General features: G+C 43.3%; 1 protein-coding gene across 2 annotated transcripts in view; it reads right to left on the minus strand.

The window, feature by feature from the left end:
* PDIA5 (protein disulfide isomerase family A member 5) overlaps positions 1 to 17,688 on the minus strand; it is a 130,403-nt gene that overhangs the window by 68,354 nt on the left and 44,361 nt on the right. For both annotated transcript variants that reach the window (XM_030579850.1, XM_030579851.1), the window contains exons 6-10: positions 14,149 to 14,241; positions 12,734 to 12,794; positions 7,705 to 7,772; positions 624 to 715; positions 450 to 521 (exon numbers count right to left, since the gene is read on the minus strand). In XM_030579850.1, coding sequence (XP_030435710.1) covers positions 450 to 521; positions 624 to 715; positions 7,705 to 7,772; positions 12,734 to 12,794; positions 14,149 to 14,241 — 386 coding nt within the window. The remainder of the gene's footprint in view (positions 1 to 449; positions 522 to 623; positions 716 to 7,704; positions 7,773 to 12,733; positions 12,795 to 14,148; positions 14,242 to 17,688) is intronic.

Consider the following 17,688-nt stretch of genomic DNA (forward strand, 5'->3'; position numbering starts at 1 on the left):
CCTCATTTTTCAAAAGCGACTAGTGATTTTGGGTTCATTGACTTTTGGTGACTAACAGAAGACACCTTAAAGGGGCCTGTTTTCAAAACCGCTGAGGCACCCAGTTTATGAAAATCAGGCCCTTTAAAAAGTCTCAAGTTGGTCACTAAAAATGGAAACGTCCAAGATAACTGAAAATTTAGGCTCACATTTTGAACTGGAATTGAAACCCATAGATCAGCACACCTTTTTGTCTACAGCAGACAGGTCACAGACAGCTTTTTGCTAGCAACACGCTGCAACTGTAAAATACAAGGCATGCATGCTGAAAACAAACATTAATCAGAGTTAACCTGTAACAGTTCAGTCAACATCAGTGGTGTGGTTTTATTTGGAGAGGAGGAAGTGTGGGAGGGAAGGAGGAAGGGGACTGGATTGTTTTGTACAGTACGTAAAGTTCAATGCCTTACTTTTGCAGCCACTCTGCTATATCCTTAGCAGTAGCCCCATAGTTCTCATAGTGGAACAGGAACTTTCCTTTCCTATTAATGCAACAAAATGAGATTTAGTCCCTGTGCTGGAAGATGATGAGGAACATGAAATTATGATTTAACATGATTTCTAAAGAAGTAAAAAAGACTGACTCAAAGTAGCAGATGGTAGGGTATCCCCGGACATTGTAGTCCTCCTTTATCTTTTCAAATTCCGTGGAGTGGACGTTCATCCCTGCAAGTACCTGCAAGATCAGAACAGAACCATTTGTTTCTTTGCCCTCCTGCTATTCCCAATAATACAGGACATCACTGTAAATTCAGAACAAGAAACAAACTGCCCAGACTAATAGTCCTGGACAGATTTTGATTGCACTCATTTTACTGCAAAGCCACAGAGACACCACTGAAGTCAGTGGAATTACTCTGGTTTTGCTTTAATGCAAAAGAAATCAGAGCCTGGCCTACTATATACAGCTTGTAAAGAAACATTCCAGTTAGCTTATTGCCGTTCCTTGTTTTCTGCTACAGATTACTTATTTATATGCACCATCTAATAAAACTACCCAAAGGGGACTTGTTCGATAGAATTACTGCTGCCATCTCCGAATATTTACATTTCAAGTGGCAGGATAAACAGGTTTATCCTGTTTCTCAAGTACCACAGCTCAGAAAGCATGCAGACATTAGCCAGGACAGCAGCAATTCTAGCCCCAAGTCTTTGGCTTCCATCTGGGCAGCCAGTTTAAAGTCTCACCTAAAGGCCAGAAAACCCAAAAGTCTGAGCAGTAGCTTTGTCATTTAAAAAGGCACTTATTGGGGGAGGCAGGTGCAGAGGCATAAATCAACTTTGCTGCAATTTAAAAATAGAGTTCTCTTTCATTTTATGCAAGAGGAAAGGAGTCCTTCCTCAGAGGTTTCCAGAATTGGGTTTGGGCTCTGAGCTGCATGAATTTATTTAAACAAACAAAGCCACCCTCATCCATCCTCACTTCAAGTCACAGAAACGTAGGGCTGGGAGGGACCTCAAGAGGTTATCTAGTCCGGTCCCCGTGATCAGGCTGGAATAAGTATAGGTCCATTTTAACCAATGCTTGGCAAGGAGGTAGCCTGCCTTTTGAGACCAAGTATCTATGGCATCTCGAAATAACACACTGTGCTTATATACTTCATAAATGTTAATTCAGCCTCACAATGCCTGTGATGCCGGTGTGCACCATACCCATTCTACAGATGGGGAAATTGAGGCACAGTGACACATCTCACAGAGACACCAGTGAGTCAGTGACAAAAAATGGACACAGACTCAGGAGTTCCTGGCTCACAATCCTGTGCCCTAACCAACAGACCATACTACCCCTCAAGTACTTTCAAAACACTAGACAGTAGTGGATGGGACTAGCTATGCATTTCTGTGGGTTTGGGACTTACACCGAGGTCAACTCAACTTGGAGATACAACTCCAAGATTAACTCCATTTTAATGGCATTGACGGTTTAAATCATTTTAGCAGCATGGGCTTAAGCCAAACTCCTCTGAAAACAGGATTTTCTCTTTCCAGCTGAAAAACCACATCAGAATTTAATACCAGTTTCCTGACTGCAGCAAACTGCATGGACAAAATGTGCTCAGAGCCAGTGGGAAATAAATCTGCAGTACAAAATCCTCACATGAAGGTCGGCCTTTACGCAGAATGTAATGGAGAGTTACAAAAGGAGACATTTTTGTCTCTTTTCCTCCACACCTACTCCAGCAAACTCAAAGAGGCAGATTAAAGGAGCAGGCCTTACATCAGTCTTCTGTTCATTTTATTTTTATACATTTTCTTTGAACCACCAATGACTGATTTTACTTGATCCCTACAGGTACTGGACCTGATTCTCTATGCCTTGTATTTCATGTTGTCATTTACACACATGCAGAGTAAGTGAAACAAGCTACCAAATCACAATGGTAAGTTTGCATGATATAAATGACTATACAGGCCAAAGGAGTGGTGAATCAGGCCGATTAATTACATTTCTGCTGAGGGTCAAGCTGCCAAAGCTCTCACTTAAATCATTAGCTATATGAGCTCAGAAAACTCCAAGGCTCCACAAGGATGTTCCTGGGGCCAGCTGGTATAAACGGTTGTAGTTCCACCGACTTCAATTAAGATACAATAATTTACACAAGCTGAGGATCTGGCCCTTGGTTTTCAGGGACACATGATCGCTCTAAGTGAATGGTTTATGTCCCATGAACATTAATGGGAGAATGAACTGACCCCAAATTTGCTATAATATATGCTTTAAGAATTCCAAGAGAAAGATGAGATCAAACTTCCATGCAAAGTGTAACCCTCGGTATTTTAAAACATGTCTGGATTTTGCTGATCCCATGCAATAAAGTAAAACACATGACATGCACTAACACAATAACCTCAAAGAAAGGGGCCTTCTTAAGCAAGTACCTGATATCAATGGGAATTTAAGCATGTGCTTAAGTTCTTTGCCGACCAGGGATGCTTTCCCAAATTGGGGCCAGAGGGTGATAGTTACAGGAATTCACTGTTATTAACTGGAATTCACCCTGATTGCAGGACAAAGATACCCCATTCAAATGGTGATCTGGTCTTTTTCCTTTTGCATCGTTGTGCAATTTAATGTGAATTATGAACCTACTTTAACACTGAAAAAGTAATTAACTTTCCTCTTGGCCACAGCACTGACAGCAAAGAGACCAGTCTCACAAGCAGAATACAGTAACCAATGTCAGGTACAGACAGTTCACCTTTTCATTTTTACATGACTGGTTGGGTAAAAGGCAAACCCTCAGCTTGTCTAAGCCAGCCACAAACTGCTAGGAAACACCTCACCCGGAACCATTACTGCTTTAAAGTACACAATGGAAAAACTCTGACATGTGCAGTATAATTAAAAGTTCACTTAATTTTAGAAATGATGAAATATATATGGAAAAAGTTAGATAATATAGAAACATTAATCCATGGAAAACTGGGTTTGAATTTAGACCAAAGGACTGAGCTTCTGTGTGGAAACAGCATCTTCTACAGCAGTAGTCTCCACATCCAAGAACACGTATTGAATCTAAGGGCAAACCAGGATCAATCCTGCCCCTTTCCTGAGGCCCTAGCCCTTCCCCAAGCCCCGCTCACTCCATATCCCCCCAACCCCCCAGTCACTCGCTCTCATTCACTTTTATCGGGCCTGGGCAAGGGCTTGAGGTGTGGGTGGGGTGTAGGCTCTGGGCTGGGGCCGAGGGGTTCTCAGTGTGGGAGGGGGCTGGGGTGTAGGAGGTGGTGCAGGCTCTAGGAGGGAGTTTGGGTGCAGGAGGGGGCTCTGGGCTGGGGTAGAGTGTTGGGGTGCAGACAAGGGTACAGGGTGCTGGCTCTGGGAGGGGGTTCAGGGCTGGGGCTTGAGATGCAGGGTGCAGAAAGTGGTATGGGGTGCTAGCTCCGGGAGGGGTCTCAGGGCAGAGGGTTGGGGTGCTGGCTCTGGGAGGGTGCTCAGGGATGAGGGTTGGCGTACAGCCTCCCACCGGGCAGCATTTACTTCTGGTGACTCCCGGTCAGCGACAGGTGCAGCAAGGCTAAGGCAGGCTCCCTATCTACCCCAGCCCCACACCACTCCAGGAAGAGGCCAACACATCCCTGCGGGGGAGGGAGGGACATGGCACTGTGCACTGTCCCTCTCTGCAGGCACTGTCCCCACAGCTCTCCCGGCCAATGCAGGGGCTGTGGTTGCAGGCAGGAGCAGTGCGCGGAGGAAGATCCCTGTCCACCCACCCCCAGGGCTGCACTGGCCACTTCCGGGAGCGGCGTGGGGCTAGGGTAGGCAGGGAGTCTGCCTTAGCAGCAGGCGCACAGCACCACCAGAGATAGCAGTCAACTGGGAGATCTTCTAGGATCAACCAGTTGATCACGATTGACCGACTGGTGACCACTGATCTACAGTGAGTTGCCAGAGCAAGACTTTGGTCTTAGCTGACTGTGCAGAGAGGTCCCCCACTGCCAACATGAAGTCCCGCTGACTTCAACAACTTTCTGCCCAGCCCAGATGTCTGCCTGCATGGAGCTCACTGTAGTGTTGGGACCCCAGCATTCAGTCTCACTGGGTTATTAAGACAATACTCCTGAAAGATCGTTCTAAAGAGCAAAAGGAAATGATCAACTGTTGGGGTGGGGAGGGAAGAAAATGGGACAATAATGGTTTAAATTTTCTGGCCTGAGTTGCAACTCCTATAAAAAGTGGTTTCAGAGTAGCAGCCATATCAGTCTGTATCAGCAAAAAGAACAGGAGTACTTGTGGCACCTTAGAGACCAACAAATTTATTGGAGCATAAAAACTGGGATTGTCTGTGGCATAGGCAATAGAAAATTACAAGAAAATACAGTGTGTTCTGCACAGTGCTAGCCCTCCAGTGCTGGTTACACATATGGATCCTTATGTATCTCATTCCTGTATACCTAAAGTCCTGAAGCAATACAATTCACCTGTCCTGCCAGATAGGGGTGTCTTGTACAGAGGAACCTAGTGTTAATTCAATGGAATTCACACTGTAGGACAGGTGGTATTTAAATGCTCTTCAGCTATACCAGAATTCTTATAAAAATATCTTCAAGGACAGTACTCTGCCCTTAAGAAATGCAAGCAAATCTCAGTGAACGTAGCTTTAAGCAAACAAGCATTTAACACATGCATCTACAGAGATTCAGAACAACTACTTGGGGGAGCATGTACATGTGAGGATTTTTAATGCTCGTAAGATATACTGAGTGGAACTGCCCTGCCAATGAAACTCAAGGCTTCAACCTCTCTCTTCTATCACATGCAGCCTCTCTGGGGCGTAGCCTGACATCTGTGACAACCTGAATGATGAAACACTCTTAGGAGGAACCCAAACTCAGCTTAAACTCTGCTCTAACCCAAATTTCCATCAGTCATTTTCCTTGCCTCCCACGTACCCAGACCCTCTCTGAATTTCTTTGCTATATATCTATATCTATCTATGATAGACAAAAAGATTGATTGACTGTTTTTCCCCTACTTGATATCTTCAAATAAGTCATGGGGAGTGCGTGGGTCAAGAATCAATGTGATATATCTTGATTTTAGTGAGGCTTTGTACACAGTCCCACATGACATTCCCATAAACTAGGGAAATGTGGACTAAATAAAATTACTACAAGGTGGGTGCACAACTGGTTGAAAGACTGTACTCAGGGAGTACTTATCAATGGTTCGTTATCAGACTGGGAGGGCATATCTAGTGGGGTCCTGTGGGGGACAATCCTCGGTTCAGTACTATTCAATATTTTTATTAATGACTTGAATAATGGAGGGGCGACTATGCTTACAAAATTTGTGCATGACACCAAGCTGGGAGGGGTTGCAAGCTCTTTGAAGACAAAATCATAATTCAAAATGACCTTGACAAATCTGAGACTTGGTCTGAAATCAACAAGATGAAATTCAATATAGGTAAGTGCAAAGTAATACACTCAGGAAGGCAAAATGAAATGCACAACTACAAAATGGAGAATAATGGGCTAGGTGGTAGTACTGCTCGTAAGGATCTGGGGGTTAGAGTGGATCACAAACTGAATCTGAGTCAGTAACATGATGCAGTTGTGAAAAAGGCTAGTATACCCCAAAATGATATTAACAGGAGTGTCATATGTAAGACACGGAGGAATTGTCCTGCTCTTCTCAGCACCGGTAAGGCATCAGCTGGAGAACTCTGTCCAGTTCTGGGCACCACACTTTAGAGAAGATGTGGATAAATTAAAGAAAAGTCCAGAAGACAGCAACAAATAATAATAAAAGGTTTAGAAAACCTGACCTATGAGGAAAGGTTAAAAAAACTGTGCATGTTTAGTCTTGAGAAAAGATGACTTAGGAGGGACTGGTAACAAATATGTTCAAGGTTGTTATAAACAGGATGGCAATCCATTGTTCTCCATGTTCACTGAAGGAAGGACAAGGCGTAATGGGCTTAATTTGCAGCAAGGGAGATTTAGGTTAGATTAAAGCTTTCTAAGTATAAAGGTAGTTAAGTTCTGGAATTGGCTTCCAAAGAAGGTTGTTGAATTCCCATCATTGGAAGTGTTTAAGAACAGGTTGGACAAACACATCAGAGAAGTTCTAGGTTTATTTGGTCCTGCCTCAAGTGCAGGGGGCTGGACTTAATAACCTCTCAACATCCCTTCCGGCCATACATTTCTATGATTTTACAATCAATGTTAAATCTTATTGATGTAACATATAATTCACCTATGGAACTCACTGTTGCAGGATATTACCAATGCCAATACTTTAATAAAGTTCTAAACATGATTGACATATCTATGAATACATACATTATCTGCAGTTATGAAAGCTAAGATAAAATTACAAGGTCAATCAATCCTCATCCTTCATGACAGATTGATCACAAGCTGCAGTCAAGAGGAATTTCGCCCTCCCACCAGAGTATGATTCCCTGTTATAAAACTAGGTGTATTATGAGAATTTAAGTGTCTCTCTGAAGCATCCAGCTTTGGTCATTCTCAGGATATGTCCACACTGCAACAAGAGATGTGACTGCAGCTCAGGTGGATATACCTATGCTAGCATTAATCTAGCTTCCTCTCTAAAAATAGCACAGGCCAGCTGGCCAAGTGCAATCCCACCCAGGATCTTGGGTACATACTTGGTCACCACCCACGTTGCCATGGCTTCACTGCTACTTTAATGAGCTAGCTCGATCAAAGCTCGCTCCGGTACAGCCACACATGGAGCAATTCCACCTCCCATTCCAATGCAGACATACCGTCATAGACAGGACACCAGACTAAAAGGACTATTAGATCCCAATCCTGCAAACTTTTCCTTAACTTCACTCACATGACCAGCCCCATTGAAAACAACAGGATTACTCACATACTTAAAGCTAAGTGTGTGTGGGATCAGAACCATAGCCTGTTCTGCCAAGAGTCACACTTGGTGTAGGAGGTGAATGAGTAAAATCTCATGCTCCACAGTACAGAAATCAAGACCAAACATTGTGAAAAGATTTAGAGTCAGGTTTGGTTTTAGTTTTTTTGGACTTGCTTAAAATATTTCTCATTCAACCTGAAATCAATTAAAATGTCCTGTTTCAGTTAATATGTATATAATCTTAAATATTCAGATGATAAACTTAAGGTTTTTTTGGTTTTGACATTTATACATCTTGTCATCCTCTCACTTACATATGTGCCTTTCAGTTCTGTGGCTGCCTGCTGGTAAGATGGCATCATTCTCTTACAGACACCACACCCTGGTCAAAAAGGGGAGGAAAAAAGACAAGGCAAATCATATACCAATAATGACACTATTTCATACATGAAATCGAGCACATCAAAACAGTGAAAGATGAAATGTTTTCTGAAAAACAGCTTCAAATCTTAAAACATTCTAAAGAACGTCAAGATAAAAAAATAAAATCACTCTTTATTCCTTACCTACTTTACTAAGCCCCTGAGATTATTTAACATTTCTAAGAGAATTACTTTTTTGCCATTCAGGTTTGGCTTTGCATTTCACTCATCCAGATCAGCCAGTTTCATACTCAGATTCCAGAGGCAGTAGCACAGTGGTGTTGTGTTTGGGGCCATGATAATTCATGAAAATTCTTAAAATTTGAAACAGTTATCACTGATATTTCCCCCAAAATTTCACCAAAACCTCTCTCTCCATTTTTTATTAAAACCTTTTTTCTTCCCTTACTTCCTCACTTAAAGAAAAAAATTAATTCTAAATTCTGGACCTAAACCAAGTTCTCAGTGTCCCTTTAACTGAAACCATACACACAGGCTTACAATTAAAATGACCTGATCTTATATTCTCTAGGCACTCAATATTCCCACTGAGCTGGGTCCAATATATATCTGGGTCTCACCCTACATTTTAAAAATCACTTGTCAAGATCCATGTTCAAAGTCATATGTCTCCCCCCAAACTTGCACTCCAGTGAAAGAGCAATCAGAATCTGGCCCTTAATATGGAAAAATTGGGACACTTCTGATTCAATCCAGTGTAACAAGTCTTAAGAATTTAATCAAGGAACCCTTCCTTAACACACTAAGTGGACATTAAAAAAACACTAGTGCTCATTTGACTACTTAGGAAAGGTGACAGTTCAAAGAAGATCCCCCAGATGCCAGACAAGGTAGATTAGCTAGGAAAAAAAGGGAGAGAGAAGACACGGGACTGGCACGTGCTAAAAGGCTGTGTGTAGATGATATTGTAGGAGGTTTAAGTAGATTAGCAATAAATCGACTTGTAACCAGAAGGTTTTTCCATTGCCAAGTAAACTGAGATGGTGGAGAAGACGTGACTAAGTCCTTCTGAGTCAGATGAAAGGGACTTTTATCTGAATGACTCCTGGGACTGCAATGCGACAGTAGTCAGTATTTGTCTTCCAGCCAGCAGTGAAGAGGAGAAAAAGAATAAGCAGTTGCCCTGTACGCTGCATGAGATCACCCCAAAAAAATAGCTGCTAATGTTTCTGGGGAGATTTTGGCAACAGCAATTCAGGCTTCCCCACATCAGTGTACCTCATCCCCAACCAGGGGAAACATCCTCTAGGAGAGGAGGGGAAACGATTCAAGTTTCCATGGCTACTCCACCCTTGGCGTGAGATTGACCTTGGCTGAGATTGGTACAAGGGGGTTAATTAGTGCCAGCTAAGAAGATTTCATAATGTGCACGGCACACCATCCATTTCACTGAGGCCTAAACTGGCATCAACCACTGTCATGCAGTCTGCTGAACAGCCAGCAAATGGCATCCTCTGTCAGTCACTTCCTCCCACCAATCATTTTCATTGTCCTCTCACCAACGTTGACGTCTCTTGTTCTATACTTCAAACTCCTTCCAGCAGCCCTCTGGGCCTCAGACTGTCCTGGCTAGTAACCTCCGTCATCCCTGCCTTAACCTTTCACTCTCTTCTGGATTCCTTCCTAAAATCCAAGCATGCACTGGTCTCCTTTACCTTCAAAAATCCAACCTGGCTAACTCCCTTCAGCTCCAAACTCACAGCTGCCTTGAAGTCCTCACCTTCCACTCCATGCTGTATTGCATCTACCATCTTTCAGCAGTGGACTCCCTGTTACCCTATTTCAAACTTCATCAACTAGTATCTGTCCTATACAGACTTCTCAGCGTAGCTTTGTCACAAGGGCTTATTTTGCGCCAGGTATTTGAAAAGGTTAGGATTTATTTTAACATTGAACAATCACTGATCTTTTTCTAACAAACACTGAATGTGACAATCACTTTGTAAATTTAATCAAGAGACTCAATCAAGAACTTAATTTTGTCGTCATCATCATGAAATATACCCTCCAGCCATCTGGTCACGTTTTTGCTTCTGTACTTCTTTCGTAACTTGTGCTGAGAACACTATGCTTTTGCAGCACACATGATCCTGCACCTTTAGTGTATGCAGACATCTCAGTTGTGTTGTTCTTCCACATTCACAGCAAGCAAATTTGGTCTCTGTCATTTGTTTATTCCTGCATTTTGTCTTTATGCCTTCAAATGAATTTTTAATCAGATGCACTTAAATTTTTGCAATGCTCACCAACTCTTCCATTTTGGAAGCCCAATACTATAAATATCCTTCATTTGTTGCAAAGTCAGGTCCACTTCCTGCAATCATTTTGCACTGAACTGGACTCATACCACAAATAATTTGGTCTCCAATTAGTCCACCTGCTAGTTGTTTAGATTTGGCTTAGTTGCACAGGCTTGTAACAACCATCAATGCGTTCATGTGGCAACTGATTTCTCTATGGATAATGAGCCTTTTCTCGCCCCTTCCTCCACCTCCCACCAATAGCTTTTAGCGTGCATCACTGTATTCTTAGATTTTTAAATTTACTTTATTTAGCAGTTTGCAGATACCTTCATCTTCCCACTCACTAGCATATACTGAAGATGTCTATTCCCTGTGAGTCTGCCACAATGTAGCAAAAATGGATGATTTCACCATCTTTGATTTCTCTGCAGTATGACTCGCTTCCAAGAAAGTTTAGAAGCACTGCAGATCTCAGACAGATACCATCCCAGAGGGAGGGATTTGGGACCCCATTCTTATCAAAGGAAAAGTTTTCTTCCAGCACTGGGTAATAAGTGTGAAACACAGGGTTGCTTAGAATCATAGAATCTCAGGGTTGGAAGTGACCTCAGGTCATCTAGTCCAACCCCCTGCTCCATGCAGGACCAATCCCCAGACAGATTTTTTGCCCCAGATCCCTAACAGCCCTCTCAAGGATTGAGTTCACAACCCTGGGTTTAGCAGGCCAATGCTCAAACCACTGAGCTATCCCTCCCTTGTAAGAGACTGATTCAGATGTCTTTCCAGTAACAAGAATTAGGTCAGGGCTACAAAAGGGTCCATCCACACCACGTGGCAGCAATCAGTATCTACACATTCTGATAACCAGTATTTTAATGTGACTGCTGGATGAGTTTGGTCTTTCTTGAGTAGGTGGCACAGCAGAAGGAAAGAAGAAGAGTGGGAAGAGAACCAAGTCAGAAGGTTAATGTTAAATAAAAGACAAGGGAATGAAGGATTGTGAAATCAAAAAGGGTAAAAAAAAAGTAGGCTTCTTTGTAGAAGTTTAGAGAGCAGCAAAAGCATTACAATAGCAAAAACCAGCAGGTATTCAAAAGAAGCAACACTGGAAGCGGCAGTGTGTCTGAGGAACAGCTCAAAGAGAATGAAGTGTCAAGTAATGTGCATTTCAAGAAAGGACTGGTTGTGGAAAACAATTATTAATGAAGGAGGTAAATTGTGAAAGTATTCTGGGGCTCAGGAATCTCCCTAGAGGAACGAATTACAGACTTGGGGAAGGCATATCATCTCACCAGATACAAGGCAGGAGGCAGTTGCTGGGAGTAACAGTACATGCTACACCTCAGAACACAGCAAGGCCACACAGAGATGAACCAGAGAATCTCTCCACACGTGTAAAGTTTAAATGAGAGGAGCTAGGGTAAGCTGCAGCGGTAAGGGAAATGCGCTCTTTTACTGAGCTATTAGACTAAGTCCTGGGCAGCTCCTAGCAAAGCTCAGATAGGAATAAATGTAGAATTACATGTCCTGGATGAAGAAACCACTTTGGGCCACTTATTAGGAAACCACAGACAATGCTGCTTTGGGATGCTCAGTTTAACACAGCAAAGCAATGATCGCTCAATTGCAAGTGACACCTAACTCATCACCAGTTCCACTACCAAGGCTAATGCAATAGTGCTTTTCTATCTTGGATCATGTGATCGCTCCCTTTTCACAGCTCGCCTGCCTTGCAAGTGGGCAATGGCTCTAGTGCAATGGTACTGAGCATTAAAGAGCTGGAAAGTCTCTAGGTTGCTGAATGGAATTGCAAGGAGCCACCAAACAGCAGCAGTGCAACATTCACACCCAGCGATGTTCACAGCATGACTCAGTCACCGGGCATTGACACAACAGGTCAAGGTGTCACACTGCTGTCATTTTGTGATTTGTTACAACTCCACCTGACACTCTTTCCCAAACGCTTTAAGGGACCCTGGCAACTTGGGTTCAATTACTCAGCACCCCACATTACATCATGTATGCAGCTCTCCTGAGCAGTAGTCTGTCCCCTCTGCCTGATACCAGGCAGAACATATGAAGCTGCAGCCAGAGCCCTGGTCTCCTTTAGAGATTCACTGTTCTCATGGGACCAGCTTTTCATGGGCTATGGAGAAGAACACTGCAGAAAGGAAATAAAAACATGAACAGTACTCACATGCGTCCATAGTACTGTACAGGGCAGAGTGCTGGGCACACACAAGTATATGCATTATTAAGTCATATGCACTCACCATACCAAACAGGAATAGAGTATGAGAAAACCAGACAGGACAAGTAGTAAGAAAGTGATGTGAAAGTGTAGTGACTGAGAATGGTACCAGCAGGCAGTGGAAAGAGGCACAACTTGTGGAAAGAAAAGGGAATCTAATTTAAAAAAAAGACTGATTGGCCCAGAGAGTGATAGAGTGGATGCCAGGGGGAAAGAGACCAGAAAGAAACCACAAGACAAATGCTAAGGGCTGTACAGTGCAAGGAGATGAACACTAGTCACTAAAGTGTAATTAATGAAGAAAGTAGTGGAAAAACCACCACTCAGAGGAGAGCACCTCTGGATAGGGATCATGGTTGATCAGCCACAGGAGTGACAGGTTGATAGGAAATACCAGATGACGTACATGGGGCATAGAACATCATCAGAAGAGGTCTGTCTTCTTTCTTTAGAAGTCTTCTGAATTCCTAAAGTATAAACCAAACAAAAACCGTTATCAATGAAACAGGCACATGCATCAGGCCACAGTCACTTTTATCCGTGTTCAATTTTAAAAGGCAAATACTGTATTAAAGACACTTCCCCTTGTTTGCTTCATTATTTAAGGGTGGAAATCTTGTACAAAGCCAAAACTTGAATCACTTCTCTCCACTCAATTCCAGCTTAGAAAGAGTTAATACAAATTACCACGGGACTGATACACTAAATACCTTACGAGAAATTTTCAGTTATACGCTGTAGAAATTACACTACCTGCTGACTCTCAATAGAGGCTTTTGGAAGCCATAGGATAATAGACCCATTTTCCAGCCTGATCCTCTCAAAGAAAACTACTCTGATTTCTTATTAAGGAGCTGGACTCAATTAAAAAAAAGACTTTAGCTTCCACACCGTGAAAGCCTAGGCAGGGCCATGAGAGACAATGAGAATAGATTTTTCACTGCCGGTATGGTGGGCAAACCAGATGAAGTTTTTAAATTGAATGTGACCCTGGAAGAGCTTGTAATAGAGAACAAAAAGGTGAACATTAAAAATTAATCTTCTTACAAAAACTGAATGTCAAAATAACTGTTCCTTATATCAGAAATGAAAGCTAGATATGGAAGAGGCTCTTTATGAAACACCATCTAAAGCTCAATCACTTAAAATTTTAAAATCAATAGACTGGAAAAGCATACAAATCACCAAACTGATCAGTACTGGAGACAGCACTGTTACCACTGCAACAACCCTGGCATTTCCAAATGAGAAATACAATTTTATATATTCACAGACTTCCCACTTAAACTGAGAGGAAGGCTGGTCTTGTGGTTACAGCACTGGGCAAGCACTGTGGAGATGTGGTTTCACTTCCTGCTTCTGCTGTAGACTCCCTGCATGATCTTGGGCAAATCACTGAATCTCATTATGCTTTATTGTCAGTCTATAAAATGAAAACAACATTACTCTCTCCCAGCCTGTCTCTCTCATATTTATTTAGACGTCAACTCCTCATGGCAAGGACTGGTCACTTACTGGGTGTACAACTCCTAGCACAACGAGGCCCTGATCTCAGTTGTACTATTGCAATACCCCCAATGGTTTTGCAATTCACTAAAAGTAAGGCAGCATGCTGCAGCAGAGACAGGAGTCGGGAGATCGGGCTCTGTAGTTAATGTGAGATGTGAACTTGGGAGAGTTACTTAAACAATCGGTGCCTCAGTTTCTTCTTCTGAAAAGCGGGATAATGCTGCTTGCTCACTTTTGTAAAGAATTTACACACTTCTTACTAACAGTACATTAAAAGCACAGACACACACTTTATGTATCTGGTTGAAGTACCTTTTCACTGTCCACATGCACAACATCTTTGGCTTCAGGATCCTCTTCCCACAACGGAGCTCCTTCTGGATCCTTTAGAAAGGCCACCACTGACTGTGACGAATGGAAAGACAACAAAGGGCTTTTAAACATAATTGCTACCAGAACAGGAAGGATACCATCCCAAATGCCACCTTTCCACTAAGCTGAATTTTCATCTTCCCTTTCAGCAACAGCTTTTGCCATGCTGCCCTAAAGCCATACTCTTTAATGCGGCAGAGGGCCCCTGGGTAGGGGAACTGATACAGTTCATCTGAACAAGGATGGAAGGTGCTGGAGTTGAGGGGCTGTTCAAAGGCATGATTTCCTTGCATAACATGAATATCCCAGGTCATCAGGGCTTGTTCTCTCTCTGCATGGCTGATGGAGCCATGGCAGAAACAGGTCAAGAGATGGGCATGATCAGGTTAGAGGATACACTGCTGCAAGGATCCTCCAGACTGCAGCGGACTACTTCAGCGGAACTAGATTCTATAAAGCAGCTCCTCAGCTGCTCCCTGGCCTGGTGAGCTAAGATTCCTCCCTTCCTTCGAGCCAGATTCTCATCCCATTCAGGCAGCTCACACTTGAGAAGTCTAATGTACTCACAGCCAGACATAGTTAGCACACGCTCAGCTGGTCAACTAGGCTTGAGCTCAACCTGCTCAGCTGGTGTTGAAGATTTGTCTACCTGAGACTTTTCAGACATGTTAGCTGACATATGCTAACACCCCATCTTTTATTCTGGTCTAGACAAGGTCTCAGTGACATTCTTACAACCCTAAGTGGGGACGCAACGGTTTAACCAACTGAAACTCAGCACAACAATCTGTTCATTATAGGAAAGAAGAAAGACTCCAGCTGCATCCCAGTTGGCTCTGAAGGGCTCAGGGGAGGAAAAAGCAGTATCTGTGTATTTTAATTACTCAAGTCAACACACAGGTCTCGTAATACACCCAAGGAGCAGATCTGCTGAGTAAGGAGACTTTACTTACTCAGGCACTTTTGGGAGAAACAACACACATTACCACAGAGGTAACAGAGATGGGTCCCGTCTAGACAGGCCAAATTATCTTACAACATAATTGTAACAGTAGCATAGATGGCACTCAGAAGCCACTGACAACCTCCCTGACCAATGCTGGAAGAGGGCTCTATAGCATGCAGGGCAGGTGACAGAGAGGGAGGAAGGGGGAGAGAGAGAGAGATCATCTGCAGTTAAGAACGATACATCAGATTCTGCTCTTTCAGAGTTGGCAGAGCTTGTCTGGATCTCAATTATACATCGGGGAAGAGGTAGTGGGTCAATCTTAACTGCTATCAAGCATGATTTCAGGAATTCCCATGTGCCAAGTTCAGCTATGCAGAAACAGATGCCGCTAGAGGATGAAGGATTAAAGGGATTTAATTCATCCAGCCTCTCTTGCAGCCAAAAAAAAAGATGCTGTGTCATGTTTTCTGGCAGGGGTAGGCAGCATATTGCCTTCCACTCAATCCTCTGCTCAGTGGAGCTTCCGCATTTCCTGAGCATTTTAAAAATAACCTTTTAATCCCAAGAACATAAAAAGCAACAACAAGGGTTCCTGCATTCCCAGGTTAGGGTTGGAGATCTGGATAAGGTCCACCCACAGTGTCAGGGAGCCTAGAAGCGCAGGACCCACGGGGACAAGGCCGGAGCTCTGCCACACTGCATTCCCAGGCTAGGGTTGGAGATCTGGACAAGGTCCACCCACTGTGTCAGGGAGTCCATACCAAACACTGATTAAAAACACATTTTGATCTCATCGCACAGACAGGACCAAGTTGTGCTTTAACTGTTTTCTCAAACCACGCCAAAGCTTTGAACATAACACAGATGTAGCACAGTTCAGGAACCTGGTGTTGTCCACTCTACACTGCAAGATCAAACCATGTTTCAACATGATGGAACCAGGTTCCCCAGCACAGTGCTGAGCCCCATATAAGCTGGTTGTTAACTGGCCATCTCATGGAAAGTAAACTATAATGCATCAGGATGCTAATAAGAGGCTTATTATCCTTTAGCTCTGACACATAAATCTTTCAGTTTTAAACACGGATTTGCAAGAGCAAACTTGATTCAGAGATAATACCAGGACTAATTTACCAGACAAACGCTTCTGTGTATTCTGTTTGCTATCATTGAAGAGATTTGTGTTTTAACAAATTTTATCCTTTACAGAACAGGAGAAAATTCCCTTTCAGGTAGATCCTGCAGTGGAGGCTTAAATTCCAATCCTGCATTTATGGCATCCTAGCCTTACACTACAGAAAACTACATGTTAGACAGTATGGTTGATCGATTAATTAATCCACAGGACTAGGAATAAAAAAAATCCTGGTTTATTGCCACTGAGTTGCTGTGTGATGTGGAATAAATCCCTTAACTTCTTTGAGCTTCAGTGTGCCCATCTGCAAAATGGGTACAATAATCTACCTTGCTGGGGTATTGCACTACTTAGTTAGTTAGTGTTTGTAAAGTACTTGGAGATGCATGGCCAAAATGCAATTGAGGGAGATATATCACAGTCTATGCAAGATGAAACAGGAAGAGGAGAAGATGGGCTATAAGGGAGAAAGCCCTTGCCAACATACACATAGCTCTGAGTAGCAAAGCCAGTGAGAAAGTTTATGAAAGCCATGTTGAATGATGGACTGATGCTGAACTGATGCATTTGCAAGCTAACTTTAAAGACACTAAACTGATAATAAGGAGTATGGTCTTTGAACATGGAGGTAGGATGGTACCTGGATAACCCCTTTTCATCTGCACTAGAGCCAGATACCCCCTTCCTTGGGTCATCAATGAGTTGCTTATCCATCTTCAGTACGCAGTGGACAGGGTAGATGGTAGGGCCATGTAATCCAGTCAGTAAAGGTCCGGGGAAGCCCAAGAAAGATGTGCCGAACAGGGCAGCGGGAATGGGGAAAGCTCCCAGCAGAAGCTGAGAGAACAAGTAACAGCATGTAACGATTAAGAATGTATCTGCTCCGCTCCCTAGTAACAGCACACTAATCTCTTCAGGGACACATGCATGCCTTGCGGTTTTACCACAGTCCATGAGCCAGCACTGCAGGAGCATTTCTACCTTGTTGTGGCAACATTTGTAGGGGATACGGGGTGCTTCCTGGCAGCCATCAAGACCTTTATTGAACAGGGTGGAAAGACAAGTGCCCTCACCCAACAAGGACTGAAGACAGGATAGTAGACACTAATTGCTCCCTGAGGACCATGGATTCAGCCCTCTGCCCATCTCAAAGACAGAAAACATAAGTCCCCTTGGAAATCCTGACTTTAAAGGGAACATGCAGGAGTGGGCTGAAAGTCAGACAACGGGCATGGATCCCATAGGGCAAGTTCATGTAACCCACATGCTTCAAGCTCTGCAGGTTTGTTCATCACCAGTTCAAATCCTGGCCTGAGGCAAAAGGGAAAAGTGAATGCCGTGGTGTTAGCCTGGGGCTCAGGAGAATCCCCGCTCAGAAGGCTAAACCTGCTGGGAG

The sequence above is a fragment of the Gopherus evgoodei genome, chromosome 11, assembly GCF_007399415.2.
Source record: "Gopherus evgoodei ecotype Sinaloan lineage chromosome 11, rGopEvg1_v1.p, whole genome shotgun sequence".
Lineage (NCBI taxonomy): Eukaryota > Metazoa > Chordata > Testudines > Testudinidae > Gopherus > Gopherus evgoodei.